Source organism: Lepidochelys olivacea (genome assembly GCF_965140295.1).
Source record: "Lepidochelys olivacea isolate rLepOli2 genome assembly, chromosome: 20".
NCBI classification, from domain to species: domain Eukaryota; kingdom Metazoa; phylum Chordata; order Testudines; family Cheloniidae; genus Lepidochelys; species Lepidochelys olivacea.
The window spans coordinates 14,982,978-15,010,286 of record NC_140430.1 but is presented as its reverse complement, the minus strand read 5'-3'; the positions used below and the strand labels follow the sequence as shown (position 1 = coordinate 15,010,286).

Below are 27,309 nucleotides of genomic sequence, written 5' to 3'. Positions count from 1 at the left end.
CATATATATATATACACACATATATTTATATAACTACATAATTTCTAGTTCATAACTATATCATTTCTATTTTTTCTATTAAAATTCAGACCAGGGAAACAAGTTTGTTTATTTCTTTTTAACCTTCCTGTTTCCTTTACTATTAGCAAGACTATTGTTTTGTAAATGCATATTTTGCTCTCCTTTCTTATGCCGTTTTAAGTAACGTACACAAGCGGGGGTGGAAAATAAGCAAATTATGGGATTATAAAACCTCCCTGCTCTTTTTATTTCATCCGAATCCTGGTTGTTTAAGACAAACTCTAAGAGTATGGTGGGTCTTCCAGGAAAGATATGCCCCTAACGTACCACAATACGTGTTAGATACAGAATGTTCCTACCACTGGTAAATGCCTTTGTACTGAATATACCACAGATGATATAAAATGTAAATTGTGTTCAAGCCTTCGTAACATATTATATAAGTCTGCAATATACCGTAGTGTAATATTAGCATTGTTTACTTCATAGTATGATATTGCCAATTACCCTCTGCTGAGTGCCAGCTTTTCTATAGAAACGGTCTAAGTAAGTCTGGAAAAGTGTGTGACTGCTTAAAGCTGGGTGTTCATCAGCAATTTCAAATTCATGTATTTATTTATTTATTTATTTATTTATTTATTGAATAACAACAACAAACATTCTGTGACCTGTGAATTGCCTGCTGAGGATTGCAATAAAAATACTATTTGAACTTTGGAAATCCATTTTTTTAATCAGGAAGCGAGAGGTATGGCACAGATTTGTGATGCCCTTTAACAATATAGTAACAAGACTAAATAAAGGAGACAAAGCAAAATGTATACTTCCCCTTTTGGAATACTTTTGAATGAGAGAAGTATGGAGGAGGTGGGTGTGTGTGGAGGGGAAGGATACAGGAATTTGATTTTTTAGGAAAAACACACAGAGAATAAGTGAACTTTCCAACACCCTGTTATCAACATGAGGGGCTCCAACTGAATCTCAGAGGCCAGTCTGTAAACTTTAAAAATAATATTCAGTTTTATTAAATACTCAACAATAGTCCTCTGGACATGATCTTTATACATGAGAGGGTGTAACACAAGGTTTGTTTTTTTTCTACTGCTATAGACCTCCATTCACTTTATACTGTTGAACATTACAGTGCTAAACATAAATATAAATACAGATACCACAAATACAGCTAAAAATATTCACACATAAACTGTCACAGTTTGCAATGATGAGCCCAGGTATTGTTTAAATACAATTAGGTTACTCTTGAAAATGCTATATTTACGTGGAAAGAGATTTCAGGGAATTATTTTCAATATGGTGGGAAACTCGTTTTCTGGATGATGATGATGATAATAATAATAATAATAATAATAAAACAACTGCATAGAGTCCATCTTACAAGGATCATCCCAACACAACTAGGCAACACTACAGGGTGTTCTGCCTCCTGCAAGCCAATTTCTTTTTAGGAAGAAACCTGTGTTCAAAGTTAGATAAATAGGCAAGATGGGGGTAGGTGAAGGTTTATACTCAAAACCTAAAAGGGATTGTGGAGCAAGTTCTGAACTGAATATTGGGGAATGGGGGGTGAGAGTGGGGGAAGGTCTGTCTTTCATGTCCACGTTTGGCTCTTATTTTTTTTTTAATGTAGCCAAACATATAACTTGTGCCAGTGATAAATATAGCGTGTAGGTGGGGAGGGGTGGGGGTGGGGAGTGGGGGGGGGCATGAGGGGCTGAGCCGTCAATTTTCACTCCTTTTGCTTTTCCTCCTCTGTCTCTTCTCGCTTCTCTTCCTTTGCACCCAAGCTATCTGCAGCTGCCCCGGCGCCTGCGCCTCCTCCCCCAGACAGAGTGGAACTCAAGTTACTTTCTTTTTTCCATTTCATCCTCCTGTTCTGGAACCAGATTTTGATCTGACGCTCCGTTAGGCAAAGTGCATTGGCGATCTCAATCCTCCTCCGCCTTGTCAAGTAGCGATTGAAGTGGAATTCCTTTTCCAGTTCCAGGGTCTGGTAGCGGGAATAGATCTGGCGACCCCTTCTACGATCCGCTCCATAGCCGACACCTAGAGATTCAGAAACAAAGCAAACTAAAACTAATTAGTAATACATATATACCTTAGTGAAGACATATCTATTTTGATCACTGAAACCACAAAATCGATTCCCCTTCTAGCCCCCTCCCTTCCATCCTACATCCCTATTGTCAACCCCCCCCCTCCCCAGTTCTTAGCTCCTGTTTACCCAGATTCAAGTTAACACACTCAGCCCCTGCAGCACAAATGGTTTCTAATCTAGGCATGCTACTCCTTGCAAAGCTTTGGAGAGTCTTGCTTTAATTATTCCCCCACCCCCCACCCCCAAAACTAAAGAGAGAGACAGAGAGGGAGAAAAGAAAACTAGGGGTTCTCCCTAAAGTGTTGCCTTAATTACTAGAAATGGACTCTTCCTCTTTTGTGTTATCAACATAATTTCATAAATTCCTATGTAGAAATCTGTCACAGAGAGGGATCCTTTTTACATATCCTTCCGTCTCAATAAAAAAAAAAAAAGTACTTACTCACCTATCATTAAAACTTACTTTACCCAAGTAATATTTTGTACTTAACTCAAAAGAAGAGCTCACTGCACTTTATTATAGATATTTTACACTCTCGAAGTCTTTTAATTAGAAAGAGCATAACAAGCCATATTTGCTTGCAACAACTTAACAAATAAAAGGCCTGTAGCGGCAACTGTGAAGGAGCTATATTATTGTTTTTATGGGGCCATAAAAAGTAGCTGAGCCTGTTCTGCTAGGGAGATAGTCGTAAAGATGGTTCAGTTTATTTAATTTATATCTCCAAGCTGTAAAACTTACCACTGTGGGAGTTCATGCGCTGCATCCATGGATATATTTGAATGCTAGTTTTTTGTTCTTGCGAAGTGTTCCTGTTTTGGTCACTGGTAAAATCCTGTGCAATTGAAGTCTGTGTATTGTGTCCCATAGAATTTTGCCTGCAGCTAGAAAGCATGTCTTTTTCTTGGTAAAAAGCATTAGATCCATAGTCATATGGTCCTCGGCTGGAACTAAACACAACATTATCTTGCGGTGAATAAAAAGGAGAAGAGTAAATCCGGTTTTGAGCAACGGCTGCTCCATAGGTAGAAAAATGCCTGACGGGGTCATAAGCCGTTGAATTGAGAGCTACATTGGGTAGCACATCTTGGCCACTGGTTAGATGGCAAGATAACGATGGGTTTGTAAAATAGGAATTCATATCTTCCTCTATACCTGGGTGTATGATTTCTTTAATATTTATTTCTGTCTCCAGTTTGTAGTCTGAACTAGATTGTTATAGGGAAGGCTCTACTCCAGGACAGACAAAATGACAAAGTCAGCTGACCTGGTTTGAGCCAATAGGAAGCTAGATGTCAAGAAAGGGAAAAATTGCTTTTGCTTGTGTTGATTCCCCAGTTGAAACTAAGTATGCATTGAAAGTAAGTCTTGAAAATTCTAAATATAAGATGGCTTAGAAGAAGGAAAGCAAATATTAAGTGCGTGGGGGGAGATTTTGAAGGAGGGGGGGCTCTTAGGGAAAAACACATCTGAATTAAATTTGAAATTTCACAACCAAATCTAACTTTCTCTATCTCGCTCGCTCTCTCTTTTATTATTTTTTTTCAACACTGAGCTTTTGAAGCACAGAATTTTTTATGGTTTCCTGATATCTGATAACAAAATAGCCCAGAATTCAAAGTAATACATCTCACGTGCCCACAGAAGATTAATTCATAAATTATCCATCTTTCTTCGTTTTCTCATGGAGCATTGGTCAATATTATGGAGTCAAGTGGTTGTGTTCTTTATGAGAAAATATTACATAAAGCGAGCAAAAAGAAAAAAGACATGGCGACTGCTCAACTGATAATGTGGCTTTTAGAACATTCCTGAACTATGGATTTGGAAGGAAGTTGCAATAAAAAGAGACAACATTCCGAATTCACGTTAGTCTGGAAGTTAGATGTTCTCTTTTAGTACAGTTTGACATTCCTGTCCTGAATATTTCCTTTTGTAATTTTCATTGGTTGGTACTGTTAGAATATATTTACATTTTCAACAGCAACCGCAACAAAACTCACACTTTTCCTATTTGCAATTTAAGTACATTTTGAGGTCTTGGTTGAGGACAGCACCTCGTGTTTACGTTTACAGAAATTTATGGTTTCAGATATTTACAACAGATTTAGGAAACTTCCTTTGCAAATATTTGGTTAGATTAAAGAGGATTATATTATCTCTTGTCTTGGTGAATTGCACCTAGAACTAATTGAAATGAAGGCAGCTAATCTAATTTTAATTTCAATCCAGTCCCATAAATTGCTCCTTAAATGTAAAACATACCTGCTGATCTGTAAATATTGCAAGGTATATTCATCATTCTCGTGGCTTGCTATTTAAAAATTCAATTATGCCAAGAAACCCTTGGCCTTTTTCTTCAAATTTAGGATTTGTGTAGAGTGGTCTGGTGAGATGCAGGCTTTCAAAGTTGCAGGGTAAAAATTCGAACATCTGAAGGTGTTTTCTTGCTATTACTCAGTACACTTAATTCCTTTTTAGCGATGTCTCCCCTAAAACATTTTAGTTGACAAAGAAGAGGGGGAAAGCTATATTTCCCCCCTAGCTATAACAGGAACCCGGATGCCAAAGAATTTTATGATCTTTTTCCTCTGTGTAACAAAGCAAAGTAATCAATGGTGGCAATAAAGCCATAAACGAGACTACAACTGAAAAAAAAAAAAAAAAAGAAAAAGCTCGTGTATTCATCTTCTATAACATTAAGGCTTCCCTTGAGTGTCACTAGGAAAATAAAATAAAGTTTCTGACCAAAATGAAGATAGCTGGAAGTACACACCATGTTATTTAGCACATGTGCCTTGTTGCTGACCATACTTTGGCTCCCACTCTACAGTGTTCAACTTGTGACCAGCCTAGCAGAGATATACGAATTATGCCCAATGTGACGATTTACTGGTATTTTCCAAAAAACGAAGTTTAGTTTGGTTTCTTGTCTCCCCACTCTTCTCCCTCTTCCCCAGCCATTATACGTGGGGATTTATGGAAACAAAACAAAACGGAACAAAAAAACTACATATGCTATCCCCCTGGTGTTGACATATTGCACACCCAGCCACATACACATGCAGATGCATGTGTCTACAGATACATATATGTTATATAGATTATAACTGTAAATATATGTATGTACTTATATGTCGTATAGGAACAATCTCATTTGAAACCATGGTTACTTTGCAAACCAACGATTGCACTGCTTCCAGATATGAAACTGGGGCAATGTACAATAAACTGAATGCATGCATGCATGCATGCATGAATGGAGGTCGTTTGCTTCCTCTTGGTATGTTGCCTTACCTTATGTGTTACTTATGGTCCAAATGTACTTGGAGAGTAAATTGAAAGTAGCAGGAATCCTTGGAAGATATACAGATATAATTCTATGTGGGTGTGATTCATGTGGTTTCTTTCACCTATAAAGATGCATTTATAATAATCCCAGTCTTGTTAAAGTTTTGGGAAAGTCTTGGCTTGGAGGAATTAATTTTTGTATAGGTGCTCCCGGGCTCTTGTATTAAAGACCTGTCTGATAACCGTGAGACTAGGAGTGGAGAAAGTTAAGTGTTTTATTACTTCTCTAAACAGAGGGCAAGACTTAAAAGTCTGGTCGATTTATAGTGAACAGTAAACAGCTGCCGTAAAGAAACTTAAAATAGAATGCTTTCCCTCCTGAAAAACCAGGGTTCTTGGGAGAAAAACTCCTGCAAATATAAATGAGGCATCATTAGATTATGTTCTACTGATTGCACTCCTCAGTCTAGCGTTTTTAATGCACTAGATTTTTATTCAATTTATATTTTAACCAGTATTGGGATTTCTCGAAAGTATTTCATCAAGGTATGTCACTTACAAAAGGTATTTATTATTTTCCCGCATGAAAACATGTACAGGGAAATATCTAGGGCTATTTCTGGTTAAATTGGTCTGCAAACAATTATGTAAACTCATCAGCAGAAGCAAGAACAGATGTTTTATTAAAACTGCTACACAGCAGTGGAAATATGCACAAGTCTTCGAGTAGTTCTTTAATAGCAGTTGCTCTTTGTTCCCAGAAAATAAAAGCCCACAGAAATCTGAAATAACATCCACTTCTCATAAGCCATATCTCCCCCCACGCACACACACACATTTACCCCTCTCCCCACTCTGATGTTCACGGGGGGGGGGGGGAGAAAAAATATGTATAGGGAGAAATTTTTTTCTCTCCCAGCCATAATTAGCGAATTGATGAACTGATTTAGAAAAAGCCTTCAAAAAATCCAATCCCAACACATGTGTTTTCTATCCCCACTAATTACTGAAAGGAAACAAACCCAAATCTCTTCCCCCCCCCCTCCCAACACCCTACAGCCTTAATAAAATGCTACTGTCAGGTTCCTATTCTGCTTAGATCCTGAATGCAAATTTAGACGCCTGTTTGTTTGTTTTAAGAGGGAATGGGTTTGTTGTTTGGTACAGTCAGAATGACCAATTGAGGCTGATAGCACAAATGTAGTCAAAAGCAATCACACTCTGTTAGCCAGTGCATTGCCTGGATGTAGAAATCTGCTTTTTCATAAATACAGGTTGTGTCTGGGTGCTTTTAACGTGCACCAAAAGTTAATATAGGTCAGAAGTATTTACTTGATGTTCCTGTGCAGTATGAATATACATTTTAGCATTCTATAAGTGGGAGTAGAGAGAAAGTGTTTATATTTTCAACACACATATTAGAATTCCCTCTGTGTGTGTGTGTGTGTGTGTGTGTGTGTGTGTGAGAGAGAGAGAGAGAGAGAGAGAGAGAGAGAGAGAGAGAGTACAAAGAGTTTATATTTTGAATACATATTATCTCTGTGTATGCATGTATGTATCTGCATTATATATACTATATATATATTATATAAAACGAATGTGTAGAGTCAAACTAGAAATTCTTTATATACATACACACCTATATATACATGTAGAATATGAATGTAGCAGTACGCATATATACACATACACATATATAACACATAAACTATATAAAGAGAGTGGTGGTGTGTATTTATATCTGAGCTGAATATTTTGTAGTTGGTAGATGTAAACAAGTGATGTCATTCAATATCTTCCTGATTTTAGCTGATCTTACCTCATATATGTTATCTCGGTCTTTTTTTAACTTGGCATGTATTGCGCACGTGAGTTCTTGCCTTCTAATTTATTTTTTATTCCTGTTTTTATAGCACGGGCTTTCCTAGTCGAATATTGCTTTTCATGTTAATAGCTCTTATAAAAAAGAAAGAAAAAAGAAAATCTATTTGAGGATAACTTGGCACGTATGCGCCATAGGCCACTATTTCCCAACCTGAAATGCTTTGCATTGTTTTGAGTCTCTTCTTTCCTTAGTTATATTGCAGTAATTAAACCTGAGGACGAAGAGTCTGGCAGCTTCTGATTAAAATAGAAGAGGAAATCTATCCTTCTACTGCATACTTTCTATTCAGCTCTTGATGGACTGTTTAAACTTTATTTCAGTGTTGCAGACAGATAGTTTTGAAAAGGGAAGGCTATTTGGCAGGTTTATTTGCCACTTCAAGGCATCTTCTTGACAAAGACGCACCGAACAATAATTAGCAATAATAGAGCTCTCTCTTTTTTCATTTTCCACCTCTTTCCTAGGAGACTATTATTATTATCATTATTATTTATTATTTATGTTATTATTATATAAACCCCATTTCTTCAGTCCTGTATGCAAGTGTGTCTAATATCTCTAAAGACAGGTTATAAAGACTATATTTACCACAAAGTGCATTCCAAGTTTGGTATAATTAGAAGGAAGACTCCTTTCTATGCACCAGCCATTTTATTAATTGGGTTGCATGGCTGATGGAAATAAGTGTAAATGTACTGTTATTTTAAAAGAAAGAAAGAAAGAAAGAAAGAAAGAAAGAAAGAAAGAAAGAAAGAAAGAAAGAAAGATTCTGCCTGACGCCTCATCTTCACCACACACAGAAAGTTGAAAGTGAAAACATTTAGCCTTTAGTTTCAAAACTGAAAAATAATAGTTCTAAAATAACAAGGGAGCATCGTTTTCTCAGGTTTGCAACCGCCATTCTGTAATCACTGCACGCATTTCCAGAAGAAAAAAAAAGAAGACAGAATTCTGGAAACTGTCAAAACACATATCTCATAAACAGGAAACTGGGAGATGGAGGGGGTGGGGGTGGCGGGGAGAGAAGATAAATTAATCTATTGCACTATTTAATTTATTCCCTTTTTCTACCAAGGTTTGAAGTTCTTTCTAACATTGTTGAGCGTTTGCTTATGTTCATTTGAATTCTTATTGCAACTGAAATCGACGGTTATTATGCCTGAAATACAATTTCTAATATGTGGATTTATTTATTTTTGCCTTACCAGATTTATTGATGACCCAAAGCACCCCAACACAAGAAGCCAGAATCGAAACCTCTCCGCAGAAATGGAACTTCTCTTTGTCTTAAATTGCCAAGTAACAATGTTGTTGCTAAACTTAGCGTCAGCACCTTCATATGCTATGTAATGATGAGTAATGCATGGATATAATCCAATTTTCAATGTAACATTACGTCAAATGTTTGCTAATTAAATGCACTTACGAATAAAGAGAAAAGGAGGACTTGTGGCACTTTAGAAGTTAACAAATTCATTCTCAGTGCTGGGGAAACCCCAAAATGTTGATATGTGTAAAATAATTGAGGGTTTCATTGTGTAATAGCCAAAAAAAAAAACACCCTTATAATCTCTTTTACAAAAGTACGGACATTAGTTTCATATTCCATTTGATCAAGGAACATTTATTTCTCAGCCACTATCTAGTTTGACGAATGAGTGCATCAGACTGCATCGCATGTATGTCATGCCTTACATGTTAAAACCAGGTACCACTGCAAACTCCTAACACCCTGTGCATTTCAGAGAACTATGGTTTAGCTTGGTTATTCTGTCTGGCTGCGTGAAAATATTCCCTACTATCATGTTTTGGGTGGGTTTTTTCTTTTTTTCTTTTTCTTACATTCAAGATAGCTGCATTTATGACGTCACTGAGTTGACGCGGGCAATGGTTAGTAGCTAAAATTATTAAGAGTATCTATATCTATAGATAGAGAAATATAGATACACAACTATTTATGCTCAGTGTAAGGATTAAAAATAAAAGGAATACAATTTTATTGCGTTCTGGAAGGATAACTCAACAATGAAAAATTGTTGTCATTAACTATAGGCAGCTTTATATTTTATTGTTCGCAGATTCTAAAGCAGAAATTTAATCTTAGGTCGCAAGTAAAAAATAATAATTCAGGAAACAATATTAGTTGCCTTAATGATGCTTTTTCAGAGGCGATCACTTAGACAGAATTAAACTATATATTTGGAGACAACCTCTGTGCACTTTGTTGAATTTATACATTTACATTGTCTTTAATCGAGCTACAATTTAATATTCCAGGATTTGCTTAAATACACTCATATTTTCAAGAGGGGAAATATCGTTCCCAAGTTGACATGCCTTATCTATTTTTATGAGTTCACGTACATTGGAATGATTTAAAACACGGGAATACGGAACGAAAGGGGCTTTAAAAAAAGAAAGAAAAAAAAAGAAAACTTATAGTGAATGGGTATAAAGTGCATCGGAGGAATTTCAAATAGGTTTTAGAGGCCAAACTTTTTGAAGTACTGTTCAGCTAATACCTTAATAGGGGGCCGTTTATGGACGTTCCAGGGGAGGTGGGGAGAGAGACATTGCTGACTCTTTTAAGGTACTAAAACTTCCTTGCAAATCCGGCCTTTATTGTAGTCCAGCATTTTGCAAGTAGTCAAGTAAGGGTATTTTGCCCACTCCTCCCCACCTCCCCACCCCCACAAAAAGGCACCAAATTGCAAAATTTCTGGTTTGCAAGTTTCTGTCACTTGGTGGCAGTATACAAAACAAGTAAACAAAATGTGCAGATATTTAAACACTCGCTCAGAATGAAAGGAGGAAAGAAATTCTGTACCTGTGGAAACAATAGTAATTGTACAACATAGATCTAGGAAACACATATTATTTCGACGCTAGAAATATACATGGGGTTTGGGTTGGTTTTTGCCCCTGGGAAATCAACATTCTTAAACTGACCAAACCGAACCAGATTCTTGCTTAGACTTTTCCAGAAAGGTGTGTCCACATGCGACAAACAAAAACAAAACCAGAAACTGGAAACACTGTATGTAATCTCAGATTCATATGAATTTAAACACCAGTTTACCTTTTACTCTTTGAGATTCTTGCTTGTCAGCTATTTTCTTCTGGTTTCTGTGGATAATTGAATACCTACTGAGATGTCTAAAGTTCTGTCTCGGCTTGTACATACACTTTGACAACGATATTTCTCATATATACTTGCAATCATATTAGCTTTAATCTATTGATCTACTTTTCTATCTAGAAACTTATTGGAGCTATATCCGCATTGTATTTTATTTAACTATAAAGTGGACACATTATCTATAGAGATACATTGTTTAGCATCACTTTGTTTCCCAAAGCTCTGAACCGCTTAAATGTAGCAAGGCCTTCTGTGATCAAACCTTAATTTCATAGGATTAAACTGAAATCTGCAAGAGATTTTATTTTATTTTAATTTATTTTATTTTTAGTAGAGCTAGTAACAAAAGATCTAACTTTCCTCCGATAAGAACAGGTATTCTTTGATACCTAAGTATTATGCATTTTAAGTTTATATATAAACTTTAGTGAATGTTGGGAGACAAAATAATTAGAGAAAAATCATGATTTTTATACATTTTATACATGATATATATACATTCACTAAAGTTTTAATTTTGTCTGCTGCAAAGAGATCTTAAATGACTAGCCTCAAATATTCTTTCTCAAAAGCATTTGCTGGACAGAATTTAGAAAAAAACAAAAATATAGTGAAAAATAATATGTATTCGTGTAGTAATGACCCAGATACAAACCACATTGAAAATCGAAGTTAACATTACCGCAGGTACAATTTACACTGAACACAAATGTTAATTTATAATATATTTGTATATCACGTACTATTTCTGGATAAAGTGTGGGCTACATTGATTCATCGTCTTCCCTCTCCCCAGTTGCTACCATTTTCAAAAGTCTGTAAATTGTTTTACAAGTATTACTGTACTTGTATGTTTATAATGGTATAATAAAAATGTATTTTAGCATTGTAGCGTTGCATAACAACACACACACATATACACACCCATTTAGCATAATCTTTATATGTAGGTCATAATTTTATCTTTACATATTTTACCGATAAGATAAAATATATAAAAATAAGATTTATCATAATCCTATCCTTAGATAAAATGATGATAAAATATATACATATATAGTTTAAGAATGTGAAGTCTTCCCATTAAAATATAAATTATGTTATCCCAAATATTTTTATTCATTATATTTAGGCTAGAGCCTAAATGCTCATATTTGATATATTTATAATACAATTAAAATATGAACATTTACGACAACATAATTTGCATTTCAATAATGTGGTAGAATCCTACACTTTTATACAAGCTATATCAGTAGAAAAGCTGTTATTTTTCTGCAAGTATATGTCAATAACACGTGGTTATTTTATTATAATCCCTCCTGCGTACTGATGCTATAGATAAAAGAAGCAATTTATTTCCTCTGTTTTAGTCTGTAAAACTCAGAGAATATAAATCATTACGTTATTCCTTCAATACGTACTAAAATGTTTCTCAGCATTGCCAGTATATGAACGATGACAATCCGTCAGCCTAAGTAGAAAATCAATACATCAAAAATTGTTTTGTATACCCAATTCCAGGCCTTTCAGAGCTGACAGTAGTTATTGTAAACAGTAAATGCAACTCCTGCAATAATAAATATATCGAAGGAAAGGGAACAGATTTTTGTTCCCATTAACCACAACTCAAGAGAAGAATGCAGATGTATTTAGTCTGGAACCCCTAAACGATACTATTTCTGTAATGACCTGGTTCCAATAAATAGTCATTGTTTGCTCAGAAAGTGTCTTTATGACTATAGGGATTGCAGACCAACGGCTGACACAATGTGTTTTCAGTGAACAAAACCGAAGAGAAAATTGTATCTCTTACTTTTAAAAAACAAAACAAAACAAAACAAAAACAACTTAATTCAGTATAATCCAATTTATTCTTCCTTTTACAAAAACGTCTCCGAAAGGTATGTCGCAGAAATTGCCTCTGGGAAACATTCTTTAAAAAAATTAAAATACCTCTTTGCGTTTACCCAAGAGCGAAAGTATTTTGGTGGCGGGGATGTTGTCGTTTAAATAGACCAAAAGAAGAAGATAATTTTCAGAATAAAATGCAGGGAATAGATAAATGAATTTTAGAAGGATAGTAGGATACAAACATGTTATTATTTTTTTTTAAAAAAATTGCAATATATACCACACATAGAAACATAGAAATCAAATTAAGAATCATTCCTGGTAACTTCCAAAACACTTATCACGTTAGATAATAAACCCCCATGTAGTCTCCTGAGAGACTGAAATACAGAAGAGGCGATTTATTTATTTGTTTGTTTATTTACTTATTTATTTATTTGTTTATTATTCAAGGGCAGAAAACGTTAAATATTTCACTAGTGGCACGGTTTACGAATCAATCGCATCAACTTTAACACAGACTCCTTTCTAGATGCCTTTTCCCACATACTGTATTAATATGGGGGGAGGGGGAACAGTAGTAATTTATAATGAGCCAGGAAGCAAGAATTGTCTTTGTCACCCCTCCCCCATCCCACCCTTAGTCACAACAATGTCTGGCTTATCTTTTACTTCATGTTGTTATTTAGGTACATTGTTTTGTACTGTAACTTTTACCAACAGGAATTTCTATTACAAATCTAGAGATGCTTTTTCCATGAGGGGCTGTCATGTCAGGAGAGAAAAGAGATATATACTTTCGAGGAAATTAAGCTAATACATTACATACATTCTCAAATTAAACCAATACACATCTCATATATTGTTCTCTCTGGAACGAGTGAACAAATGAATAGAGGGAGAGAGAGAGAGAGAGAGAGAGAGAGAGAGAGAGAGAGAGAAGGGGAAAGAGGGGGAAACATAGGTAAAGAGATTATAATTTAAATTGTATATGTTGTAACTGAACAAAAATTATTCCGAGAAATTAAAAGACAGGCGAGAAATTGAAGACCGCATAAAATGTAAAGATCAGCATAATTTTAAACAATGTTATAATAGTAACAACAACATGACAACATAAAAACCAATATAAAAATATCCCAGAAGAAAGTTATTACTGTACAAAACAGAGGGTGGAAGGAAATATTTGAAATGGTTCCTTCTGGGACCAGAGACTAGAATGTAATGCCCGTAATGATGTTTTTAAAGACTATTTGGACCAGAAGGCGGAGTTTGTGAATAAAGGACGATCTCGAAATTTAAAAAGTACTTAAAAAATAAAAACTCTGAGGGGGGCAGGCGGCATCTCCCCCCACCCGCCTCCATTTCAATCATTTGTTGAAACCCGTGGGGGCTGGGCCAACCAGCCAGTGGCTGATGCACACAAATAGAAGCAAACCCGTAATTGCTCATTAAAAATGGCACTAAAAGGCTTTGCTCCTGCGCTTCCTGGATGCGGCTGGCTGCCTACACTGCGCATGTGCGCTAGATAGTCAATGATTGCCTCTTATTAAAAGTTTGGACTGGGATTATTTTTCATTTTCATGGAAAATGTCGCTTCCGGGTTCGCTCTTCTCTTCCCCCCTCCTCCCCTCCCCCCCCCCCCGCCAAGGTTTCAACCGAGCCCTCTTGGTTTCCTCTCGTTTAACCAGTAGATCAGATGCTTTCTTAGGCCTTTCAGTAAGTCTCTCCCCCCTCCACCCCTTCCCCAGCACAGCACCACCCCTGTTCACACTGCACCATTGTCAATGGAAAGGCAGACTGCAGCACGCATCTCTGTCTGTCTCCAGCAAACCAGCTCCCCACCAATGTGACATCACCACCCGTAAACCCTTTTTTCACCGAATTAACTACATTTGTGCCGATCCTGGCCATATTCTGTCATACCCAAGCTACACCCCTCGCCTACCCCTCGCTCGCAAAACGATGCATCATTATCTTTAACACCCATTGCTATGGATCATTAGTTACACATTTTAGCCAATAAGGGAACACTTACCAATGTTGCCTGTCTCCCCCTCTCCCACTCTTTCTCTCTCTCTCTCTCTCTCTTTCTCTCTCTCTCTCTTTCTGTTCCACTGACGCTGCAGCTCAGCTCCACAGAAAGATTTAAAAAAAAAAAAAGATGGAAAACAAAAGCAAAATAGTTCTTCTCTGGTTGGACAGGGGCTGGGGGGAAGCTTGGGAAGGCATCTATTTTTTTCTCTTTAAAAAAAAAGGTATTTACAACTCCTTGTGCCCCTCATCATTGCATCCTCCAAAGGCAATGTATTGCGTTTTGCCCCTAGGGGTGGAGAATAGGAGGCGGCAACAAGACGCAGCAGTAAACTCATTATTCCCAAAACGCCCAAAGCAACCAACAATTCCAACCCCAAGGAGGGAAAAAAATCTAGATTTTAAAAAAAATAATAATAACGCTAATAATTAGGTGGGGGAAAAATACCATCCTATCCCTGGCACTGCTTGGACTGTTAAAGGGAGGACTACTGTGAAAGAGTCATAAGAGAAACCACAATAAAAAGTTCACGTTCATGGATGGAGTCCACATGACTTCCTGTGGCCAATCCAACTTGTGATTCAGTCGTAAACTTTTATTGCTTAGCTGTAAATTTTCTGCAAACAACCAGGAATGCGTTGCATTTTTGTGACGAGTGCAAATGCTCTCGTCTGTCGCCATGTTTATACAATTCTTTTTTTAATATTAGTAATTTTTTCTCCTCTCTTCACCCCTCCTCCCATTTAAAGCAAGCAAATTAATACTGGGTATATATAAATATATATAAGACATACATATATATACACACGCGCGCGCGTCCGTACTAGATTTTAATTTCTTAGCATTAGTGCCTGTCTTAATGTGAAGCCTTTTTTGTTTGACCAGGGAGATATGGCCTTCACAATATAATGGTTTTTATTTTTATTATGGCTAATTAATTGGGCTACTTAGAGAGATCAACATGGAGGAAGGATGGACTTTAAAGAGGCAGGAAGAAAAGGGGGTGAACTGGAAGGTTTAAAAATAATAACATTATAAAACCGTGTTAATTTTCAGGAAGTAGGAAAAGCTAAATAACACTATTGTGTCCGCAAGCTCCTCGAGCTAACCTAATTAAACCGTGTAGTAACATCTCTCGGCACACAATATTCTTAGGAAAGGGTGTGTCCACTTTCACTAGCAAGCTCAACACAAATTTGCGATCCTCAACCCTCCTTTGGTTTTCTAAATTATAATAATTTTGCTCTTTGGCTTGAGCCAATCTCCATATCCTGCCCTGGGATATTAAGATTCAGAGTGAAGTTCTCCAAATAATAGTCAAAACTTGAGCAGCTGATGCGGTATTTACCCATAAACTCCCACATTTTTACCCTAAATGTTGGTGTGATTTTTTTAAATTAACAGCGTCCGATCCAATTTTACAGTTTCATGGAGGGATTTTTTTTTAATCACTCTGTGACTGGAAATCTCAGCTAATACTAGTTCTCAAGGAAACATCTCAGAGTCTGGTGCTTTCGTTGAATCATGCGACAGGACGGGCAGGAATTATATAGCAGGCGATATTATGTTTCTTTGAGTTTTTAGTTGGGGCCTGTGCAAACACTTGAAAATATTGATTTGGAGTCAGAGAGAATTTTTTTTTCTTTTTTTTCTTTTTTTTTTGTGTCGGGTACAGGCCTGCTTTGATCCTGTGGAGACGTCCACAAGTCTGCAAATAGACAACCGCAAAGACCAGATCTCCTAGTTTAGATTAAATGCTACATTTTCTCCCCTCTCTCCCCTGGTTGAAACATTTTACAATCCCAACTCTTAGCTTCAGGGCCAGGCATGGCAGAAAGCTTTGGGAGGAAAAATACACTTTGTCGCAATAACTGAACTCAGTCATTTGTCAGGCATTTTCATACCATGTTCCCCTATTTCCAGAGTTCAATTCTGCAGGTACTTCTGGTTTGCTTGCTTTTTTGGGGGGTGGGGTGGGGGCTAAGTGTGCCTGTCTGTCTGTCTGTCTGTCTATCCGAACAACACAAAGGTTGTAATACAACCGGATGGAAGGGAAATTACTTTATTCACTTTACAAACCACCAATAAATTTTATAACAGGTAGTTAAAAGTTACGAGGGGGAAGCAACCACCACAACAGCTCTAAGAACACAATGGACTCCTCATTTTCCAACGAGTAAACCAGAGAATAGAATCCATATAGTGAACAGGAAATTTTAGCCCTGCAAGTCAGAGGTAACCTGTCCGACACGTTTTTCCCCGCACTTGAAACATTAGGGCCCATGACTTCAGTATTTAATTCTCATCCCCTTTATCCAACAGCCTTGTCTAGGAAAATAGCCTGTCGCTTCTTTCCTTGAATTAAATATTCGAGAAATAATTTTCCCTCCCCATCCCCTTTGGAAAAGGTAACAAGAGGATCAAATCTAGGAAGGGGGAGGGGAATATAACAGCTAGAAAATGTGGAAGGATTCATTTCTTTCCAAGTTTTGTTTTTCAAAGTTTCCGTGTTCATCCTCGTCTTTTTCAACCCATCCTCCAGCCTATCTGCATGCAGTGCAAAAAATAAAAATAAAATAAAATAAAATAAATGCCCGAGAAATTCGTTGCCTCTAAAATATAATCTGTGCCCATTTCGAGTATAAAATCTAAACGAATTTTTTAGCCTAATGGCTGCATTGTCGTGTAGCTGCTGCTATGATTAGAATAATAAATTAAGGCAAAATGAGCAATATGCTCAAACTCAGTTTTTTAAGGAATTACATTTTTCACAAATCACAAATGGAGATCCGAAGGAAATTTGATTGGCTAATAAAAAGCGTGAAATAGGATATTTCTCACTTCAGGCGGGTAGATGAGACTAATTTCAGTAATACTGAAGCAATGATCGTTTCTGAATAAGCCACTTTGTGAACAGCATATCTTCTTTCAAATTACTTTATCCCATAAAATCCTCTTTTCTCTTTTTCTCTTGAAATGGTGGATGATTACAAAAATAACCGGATGTCAAATGAAGATGCGACTTTGTTGTGTTGACTAGACAGCATAAACATTCACCCCAAAAGTTACTGCTTCACTTGAAGTTTCAATAATTTAACTCCTAACCGTTTGATAGATGAGTGTCGCTATGTGGTATTCGTTCATATAAAACTACTTAGAGATGTGGATTTAAATATGATGGATAGACTGCGCATACAACTTTTTAAAAAATTTTGAACAGAACAGTTTGATAAGTTATCTTTCTTCTTTGAACCTCTCTAAGAAGAGTATGGGTTCGACAAGACCTTAAACAAAACAAAACAAAAAAAGTTCAGTAATAGCGCAAGCTGCTGCCTGCAAAGCTCCTTAACATTGCTGTGGAAGGTGTGAAGAGCATAGATCCATTTTATTGAAGCAAGAGGAAGAAAACTTCGGTGTTGTAAATGGCATGAATAACCCTGAAGATTATACCTCTGCTAAAATAAACCAGCCTATTCTATGCCTAATAAAACAGTTTACCTTAAGTGTCTACATTCGAAATGGAAAACTCTACAGTGATCCTTATTATTTTTAGCCCTTTCGTGGAGAAAATGAGTGCATGAGCATATATGTCCACTCTAGAATGTACAATAACATAGAAGTGTGTGTGTGCTTGTGTATAATTCTAGAATTCGGGAGTGGAGGGAGAGTATACTTAGAATTCGATAGATAGATAGATAGATAGATAGATAGATAGATAGATAGATAGATAGATAGATATTCCTATCCCCCCCAACTGCACTAGAATTCTACATGGACACATTCTTATTGCATATGCAAATACATTTTGTGTTTGTATTTTGAACATGAATAATAGGCACGCATACAATCTGCATTAGAATTCTAGAATGAGACATACACACATCCATGTTCCATATGCATAGGCATTGTTTGTGTTTGTGTTTTGAACGTGAATACATGCACAACATACAAGCTGCACTAGGTTTCTAGAATGAAACATACACACATTCATATTCCATATGCATTGTGTGTGTGTGTTTGAGCATTTGTATATGCACACACATATAAACGGTACTAGAAATCTAGAATTACACTTATACATCGTCATATTGCATATACATTTGCATTATGTATATGGGGGTGTGGGAATTGTGGGGTTGTGGGGGTGTATGGATATACATATCAGTATCGATTTAATATGTTATAAACTAGTTCTTCCTCATTGTATACTCTTCCTGAGCAGTATCCAACATTTTCAATTATTTGAGGCATTTAAATCCTTTAAGCTTGGTGTTTTGGGTTAAGAATGTCCCAACCCCAGTCTCTTCTCCAGACATAGTTCAGGGCATCAGGATGTATCTTAGGAATCTTGTGCTTTCTTATCTATACTTTCGTTGTAAACAACCCGCCACTTTTATATCCACTACTCCTATATGATGTAGTCCATTTATCAACAGAAAAGAAAAAAATAAATATTTACAAGATCAGCATATATGGTTTAACAAAATGATGGTGGGTGGCATATTTATAATATTCCTATTTTACAAAGGGAAGAACTGAAGCCATCACATTCAGGTTTTATTGGAAGAGATTCAGTGTGGTGTCACTTAGAGATCTTCAGGTACAAGAGCGATAACTTGGATTTATGTACTGATTCATAAAAAGAATTTCTGATTTTGTATCTGAAAAAAGCTATTCATTGCTTTCATGACAGTTTTCTTGGTAAGATGCTTATGAGGGTTTCTCTTAGTTAACTATATTCTCATATAGTCCAAGTATGGCTTGTGAATATCTCTACAACGTAGTTAAGACACGTTTTAATGTATACATAATCTCTTTCCAAGCTCTCAATCGCTTTATAACGATCGCTTGCAAGTAGCAAATTGCACATACATATGACATGAGAAATTCTGAATCTTCTGGGTTATTGTAACCTCATTTTGAGGAAAGAAAGAAAGAGTGATGGGTTTGCTGCACTTTAGAGCTATGGAAGACCAGAATGTTACACGTTTGAGACCTCTCAGTAGAAGTTCCCAGGTGAGGAAAGTAAAATAAAGATATTTACATTTAATACATTGTTCTCTCTCTCCCCCTCTCCCTCTTTCTCTGCCCCCCCCTCCCAAATCCACCCCAAGGAAGGTGGACATGCGTAGGCATGTTTCATACCAAGAGAAGAATTTTAACAATGAATATGTCTGGAAGCTTGCAACTTGAAAATGGAGTTTTAAAAAAAACACTAAGACTACATATCAGTAAACAATACTGCATTGGTAATGATAATACCAGGTTTTATTTGCCCCCTGGCTTATTCACCATGTCTAATTACCCACATTTATTGTAGCTGTGCCAAGAGTCAGACATCCTGATTTTCTTGCAACTTAAAGATGGCTCTTGGTTTTGAACTATGCTAGCATGGCGACCAGTAACTTGAATCTATGAAATATTACTTGGGACTCATTGGCATCTCCTAACTCCGTGTGTGTGTGTGGATGAATGGTTTTAAATTTATGCATAACAATTTACGCAACTCAGACCTTTTAAAATCTTTTTTTAATTATTATTATTTATTTATTTACGTAATGTCTCACGTATACAATACAAATCCACGGTGTCCAGAAATTGGCTTCTGGCAGAAATTGCTACATTCAGAGTTTGAACACGCAGAACTATGCTTTTACATAAAACAAATGACTTTTTTTTTCGAGCATGTTGCATTAACAGATAAGTCAAGACAAATAGATAACTATACATTCAGTGCAATTTAGTTCTACACTACTTTATAAGCACAATAAAATAATACAATACTGTGCGTTCTCAACTAGGCAGTTTCAGTTGTTGGGAAATTTTTTTCCAAGAAAATAAGCAGCAACAAATACAACAAAACCGCATTACAAATACTTTGAAAGCATGACTCCTTCTATAGGTAGTGAAAAGTACATTACAAGTTTTTTTTATTATTATCATTTTATTTTATGCTACTTAGTAGCTTGCATCAGGGCAAAACGCAGCTCGCTCGCTCTTTTCCTTTAATAAATTCTGACCAAGTAAAATTTAGGATATGTAAGCCCCTTGTTGATAATAGATTTGATTATTATTGCAGGTTTCCCTTTAGGTAGTATATTAAGAATTTCGAGTGCTCACACAGTGAAATGGTAAACAGTGCCTATATAAATCATGAAATGTTAGGCTCTTAGCCTTCATGTTTTGGCCTACCGAGACATAGGCGTATAGGTATTATCTACATACAGATATAGTCATATATAGCTAATATGTGCGTGGTATCACCTATGGTCATCCTCCAATCTTCCAATTCAGACAGGCAGCTAAAAGTTAAATGATAACTGGGTATTAGCACTGAAGATACGTAGATATATAGATATTTTTAAAAAGCTAAGACTAGCAGAAAGCAATATCATACTTCCCCTTGGATCATGAATGGGGAAAACCAAGGTAGAGAAGAAATACTATTCAAACCTATTAAAACGAATACATAAGATGCATACATTTATATATCTATCTATATATCTTTATCTAGACAGATAGAAGTGGGAGTAGGGGAGAATCTACTGTTTGGAGATGTGGCATTTGCTTCAATGATTGTTTTGTGTTGTTTTTCTCCCCTCCTGTTGTTGTAGTAAAGCCAACTATATATTTATGAAACCAAAAATGCCGATATATATATAGAAAAAAGTAGGGGAAGTTGTTCTATGACAATAAAAAAGGCTAGAACTCTTTGACAGGTAGTTACTGCTGTGTGAGGCTCTCCATTCTATACTCTATAAAAGCAAATGACCGTCGTAAACATCTCGATTTATCATCTGCCATAAAACGAGACTTCAAGGAGCTGAGAAATCAGTCCTTGCTTTCTTCTTTTTCCTCCTCTTCTTTTTCCTCTTCTTCATTCCCTTCTTCCTCGGTTTTCTCTTCGTCCCTGGCCCCCGGGAGCTTGTCTTTGTTGTTTTCTTTTTTCCATTTCATTCTCCTGTTTTGGAACCATATCTTCACTTGCCTCTCCGTCAGTCCCAGGGCGTGAGAGACCTCAATCCGCCGCTTCCGTGTCAAATAAGGGTTGAAGAGGAACTCTTTTTCTAGCTCCAGGGTCTGATACCGGCTGTAAGTCTGCCTGCCACTGCGCCTTCCGGGAGCTATAGAACACAAACAACATAACTTGTTAGATCTCTCCTTGTGCTTTTTTTTTTTTTTTTTTTTTTTAACTCCTTGCCTGATCTTTCCTAGAGACACTGGTGGTCTTCCCTTCTCTATGCCTGCAGCCCCTCGTGGTATTAAACCGAAATAAAACAAACTGTTTATTTTTCATAACAACAATAATAATAGTAGCAGTAGTAACAATAATAAACCCTAACCATGCTCCCTCCCACCCCAGACCCTTCTTCTGCAAAATATCCACCTCTTGTTTCTCTTTGCAAAAGTAATTCATAAAATATATCCTCCCAGCTTCCTAATATTTGATGGATTTTAGCTGTGGTGTTAAATCAAATGAAACAAGCTATTTAATTTTCTAACTATATTATTATTACTAATCCAACCTCCCCCAGCCCACTCCTCTTCTGCAAAATGTCTAACTGTGGTTTCCTTTTGCAAATGTAGCTCACTAAATATATGTTCACAGCTTCCTAATATTTTTGAGCCCTAAGGACCTGCATTTTTGTTGGATAAGTTACCTCTCCCTTGTGTGATTGTATTATCAATGTGTGTGTGTGTATACACATATAGAGATGAGTACATATGTATATGTATATACATACACAGGAAGTGTATTGAAAACAGCTACATAAATAGACATTTAAAACAATAACAGAATAAGGGCTTATGTATCTGAATCTGACTCCTTACTCTCCCTTCTCCATAGTACTTACTCGGTGAGAAAAAATAATAGATTTGTTAAAATATCTTATAGCTCGAAATTATGACATGTGTTTACCTGTAAATCAAAGCTTTGATAAATAACGTTTTCCCCCTTTATGTCTAATTTAAGCCTTTTCTGGGCCAAAGCCTATAAGCTTTTACAAGGCAAGTGGGTCTTCTTGAGGGCTGGGGGAAACTTTATTTCTTAGATTGTCCTTTAAAATTAGCACTCGGTAGTCTAACCTTCATATGTTTTGAATTAACAAGTATTATATACAACCTGGAGGCTAGGGGAGAGAAACTTGTACTTTGAAGTATTTAGGATTTTGTGCAAATGAGGAATGGTTGCAGTTTACTTCGTCAAACAAAGTTCTGTTAAGTCCATTTTCCTTTCTCTCTTTATCTTTTCCTGTCCAGGACAGTAGAATGTTCCCTCCACCCCACCCAGCTCTGAACTAAGTTCCCCTTTAACTTTAACTTTTATTTAATTATATATAAAGATAGATAGATCTAGCTAGATATATAGATCTAGCTATATATAGATATATAGAGAGTAATACTTTACATATATACATATATATGTGTAATGCTTTACAAACACACACATACACACACACACACATATATACATATATATATATATATATAAACATACGTATGTAAAGTATGAATAATTCCCTTATGCAAGTTCCTACCTTTTAGCCTAAGTCTCCAAGCGGTTAAGAAAGGCTATATGACATTTTAAAGAGCAGTGTATTATCAACATGCAAATAACCTCGTGGGAGCTGTATCTTATTGCCTATCCTCAAGGCAAGCAATAAAAAACAAGTTTTACTTTATTGTGATTTAAAACCTTTGCACAGTATTATCACCTTGCTGTCTCTCTAGTTACTGCTGGCTTGTCTGATTTCAAAGGACTTCCTAGGAAGAAGAAATATTATTAAAAATTGCTCATTTCTTTCAGACTTTACAGCCATGCCTATCTTTTTTCATATATATATATATATATATATATATATATATATATATATATATATATATATATATATATATTAAAGATATAAAATAAAGAAAAACAGTTAAAGGAGGAGAGTAAAAAAAATGTCCTAACCGTGTGGTCTCATCCATGGGAACATGAGACTGGGAGACGAATTTTGATTTAAATGGCCTTGTCCCTCGCTAGAGTTACTGTTGGAAGACGATTTACAGTCAGGATATTGTACAACGGTCGCCTCTTGCTGGGCACCATAAAGCGACTGCCTTGGTAGAGCTTCATATCCATAGAATTTAGACGCGTCTCCGTGACACGCCAAGGCGCATGGGTTTTGCTGGTATCCAGAGTTAGAGATGCTGGAGGTTCCGTGGTGGAAAAACTCTTGGACATGGTGTGAAGGGTGTTGGAAGCTGGGAGCGGTAGCGCCCGGACCATAAACCAGAGCATGGCTCCTGCTTACACTTTGTGGAAATCTGCAGTCGTAGTAAGTTGGTTCCAGCGATTCACCGCCTTTGTACTTGGAAAAAAGAGGATTTACAAAGTAGGAACTCATGACTTTCGCATGAAAAAAAAAGTCTTTAATTCTAAGAGATTAGTGCTAGGCTCTCCCTGGACTGTATAAAGTCCTGAGTTTTGTGGCTTTTTTTTTTTTTTAATGAGCTCTCAAAGACGTTTCATAGTGCCTGAGTGTGTATACGGCTGCTTTATGCCTCTTAATGCTCTTGACTTCTCTTGTATCTGTCGGTAGGTAGAGCTCTCTCTCAGTTTGTCTGTAAGTTGCTCCTTCCCTTTAACACCATAGGCAAATTCCTCAAAATCCCGATGGTGTGGCGCTTTCACACGCGATTTGTACTCATCACTCTTCCACACCAAGACAGGCTAGAAAGAAAATGACAAGGATTTGGGGGGTCTTGAAGGGGGTGAAGGGTACGTGGAAAAACCAGCCTTCAGAAGGGAAGGGGGAAAACATATCTAATGAATGAAGGAGGGTTATGAAAGGTGCGCATTAATATCCTTAGGTGATTTTTTGCAAGCGAGCCTCTTCACTTATCTCAGCAAATACATGCGCCAGCGAGGTCAATTTAGGTAACCTCAACAGGTAAAAGAAACGCCAGCCAGACCAATTCGGTGTCAATAGAAATATTATTTTCGTGGCGATATTTTGATGGGGTTTAAAGACAAACAGGAAACCAACTGAGTGTTGGTTACGCATTTACAGTGAGGTTTTCGTCTCTTCTCTTCTGACTCTACGCCTGTAGGGTTATGAGTCGGCAGCCTATTCAGCTCGTGGCATCCCTTCTTCCGATTTTTGTTGTTGTTTGTTGTTGTTGTTGTTGTTGAAAAATCGAAAGGAACAAACAAACAAACACAACAAAAAGAGAAGCTGCCCCTATAGGAGACAATTGGTTTGATTGGTTGGTTATTGTTGTCCTATTTTAAAAATAAATAAATAAATAAATAAAGAGCCTGGGATTTTTTTCCCCCTCTTCCTTTTGGACCAACCATTGAAAACCCAGCGCTGAAAATAACAGGAAAGAATCATTTCAAGGAAATAAAGTAAACAATGCATTTAAGAAAGCTACTTTTGAAGAAAGAGAGGGAAAATGGGACAGAAAGTACGAACTCTCTTTTGTATGGGTATCTCTGTGTGTGTATCTGTGTGTCTGTGTGTGGTTAGGGTTGCCTTTAAAAATCGACATGTTTCTAAATCACAGACAGTTGTTTCCATGTTTTAATTTTACAGATGCTGCTAAAGCACCTATTTCCCCGTCTAGTTTCTCTTCACTGTGAATGACCATTCATTGAAACCTTTCACTTGAGACACTTCATTTTATGACAGCATTAAGGAACTCAGACCATTAAATATAGCATAAACCAGCGGTCTTCCTCTTAAAATTTTGAGGGAAAAAAGGGCTGCAAATTAATCTTTCCTGTGCTGTTCTGCAGCTTTTTAAAAGTGAAAAAAAAATCAAAGTCACATCTATAAATTATGGCGTGATATTAACTGTCAGCGTTTTCCCTTCAAATATTTCCAGCGATTGCTTCAAATTTTCCCCCTATGTTCTTTCTGAAAATGCAAGGTAATTAATTTCAGAAAAGACCTAAGAAATGCCAACTGTTCTGAAGTGTGGAAGAGTGAAATACATTTTAACCCAAACTTAGGAAGATATTTCCAGGGTTCCAATTCTTCATTTTAGTGGCATGAACTAGTTAAAATAATTGGCGAGACTGTCATTTAGGTGTGTTCTTTTTTTTAAGTAGACATCTTTTCAGGAGGGAGAAAACAAAACAACCCTTTCCCATGTCTATTAGGTGTCCCCAAATAAAACAAATTATTGTATTTTCTCTTTCAAAAGCTTCAGAAATAGGGATTTGTAGTGTTTTTTTTTCAAATACACACACACACACACACACATATGGAGAGCAATTTTCCAACCATGTCTTAGGTTATTACTGAAATGAAAAGATACGTGTACGGTGAGCAAATATTACCCACAAATTAAAAATAATTATAAACAGGGTAGAATTAGCATGTCGAATTTTACATGAGAAAATGTTATGTCTCATTAAACCCCTAAAAACAATTTAAAGGGGGAAATAAGCACCTGGGGATATAAACGCCTTAATTAGCAGCTGATAGTCAATGTGACCATTTTATAGGGATATGATCAACGTAATTCCTACTTTTAAATACCCAACAACTAAACATTCTGTACATGGCGGTGGATTTATATTTGATGACTGAGAATTCGGATAGTCTCTTCCTGAAATTAAATGATGTGACTGAAACATTAGCTGCATTTTTAGCCGCATGTGCATTTGTGTGATACCTAAAGATACAGTAAATAATGCAGACTATTTATCGCGCCCTATGAGGGCTTAACAATAAATGTTTACCTTCAAGGTCCATGCAAAAAGCACTCTCATTAAATCAGTTATGTGCAACTCTCAGTGCTTCTTTAAAATATCTTGACATTTACGGTCCAGGGAAAGTGCTCTTCTTTGTCTACAGTTTTTTTGGTGGGTGTGTGTGGGTGTGTGTGTGTGCCTCCACCCTTCGGAATGTAGCTTTATAAATTTGTCTGTATTGTAGGATTCTATATATTTTTTACTGTATTTGTCATGGGTGTGAGTTATTTTTAATGTTCTGATCTTACTGCCAAAAAAATGTTACGGCTTCATTTTTTTTTTTTTCAGAAACATATTCTTGAAAAGGTGTAACTTGTGTTGGCTCTAATAAAGAAAAAGACTTCAACAAAACAGCTTTCTCCGCAAGCATTTTATATATTTACTGGTTGCTGCTGGACTGAGGGGCTCTGTGTCTCATCAGATATAATTAACCGATATTTTTTTAAAAAAAATCTATTTATTGAAAGACTATTTTACCTAAGACTCAGAGCTGTGCTACCATCTTGACAGTTTCTAATGTGTTTGCTTTTCCGATACACATTATATGCTAATTTACAAGTCATAGGTGAGGGAATTTATACATATTTGTTTTGATTTGTTTTTCTTACAACCTTTTAGAGGCCTAAAGGTGTAATAGGATGCGTTGTAACTTAATGGGCCAAAAGACTTCTAATATTGAACAACAGCGCCATCTTGCGTTTTCTTTAGTCGAGAGAGAGAGAGAGAGAGATCCCCTCTGTCAAAAAGGGAAAGGAGCGGTTTCTTCAAGCATCTAAATCAGATTAAATCTAAAAGAAAGCCAAAGAAAACTGTATGATTTACTAAACTGTGAAGTGGCTATGGGTATTCTGAGCTTATCAGGAGGCATTTTATAACCAATAATTACACGAGTTACTGATTTCCCAGATAGCTTGATATGACGCCTTAGAGATAAAATGAGATAGTGATTGTTTCTTCATAGACAAGAAGGCAGTACTTTTGCACAAATTATTTCTGTTCCTTCTTTTTCTGCTAAGGAACGCATAAAAAATCACGACGTGTGTACACACTGACAAACAAACGCAACAGCGTACCATCTCTCCTTCAACCTTCAGTGCTTTTATCAGTTTTAATTTAGGGTGGTATTTTTCCCCCCTGAGCCAAGGGGGTCTGTTGTTTGTAGTCTGTAGACAAAACATTCCAATAATCTGGTTTCAAAGAGAAAAGCACCCACCTTAT

General features: G+C 36.5%; 2 protein-coding genes across 11 annotated transcripts in view; both read right to left on the bottom strand.

The window, feature by feature from the left end:
• The window catches only part of HOXC6 (homeobox C6), a 95,717-nt gene that overhangs the window by 53,318 nt on the left and 15,090 nt on the right, over positions 1–27,309 (bottom strand). For 4 of the 10 annotated variants that reach the window (XR_014709057.1, XR_014709058.1, XR_014709059.1 and 1 more), the window contains exon 1: positions 14,346–14,830. The exons of 3 other annotated variants lie outside the window; for them this stretch is intronic. Coding sequence is in view for 3 of the 7 variants with exons in the window: in XM_084609854.1 (XP_084465980.1) it covers positions 1,769–2,109; positions 2,880–3,279 (741 nt within the window). In the remaining 4 variants the exon portion in view is untranslated. Of the gene's footprint in view, positions 1–762; positions 2,110–2,879; positions 4,786–14,345; positions 14,831–27,309 lie in introns of those variants that run through there. 3 more of the 10 variants (XM_084609856.1, XM_084609854.1, XM_084609855.1) reach the window with 3 other exon arrangements.
• Positions 19,909–24,173, bottom strand: HOXC8 (homeobox C8). Its single transcript, XM_084610343.1, has 2 exons — positions 23,299–24,173; positions 19,909–21,466 (listed from the first exon to the last, which is right to left on the bottom strand). The coding sequence occupies exons 1-2, from the start codon at positions 23,732–23,734 to the stop codon at positions 21,174–21,176; spliced, it is 729 nt and encodes a 242-aa protein (XP_084466469.1). The 5' UTR covers positions 23,735–24,173; the 3' UTR covers positions 19,909–21,173.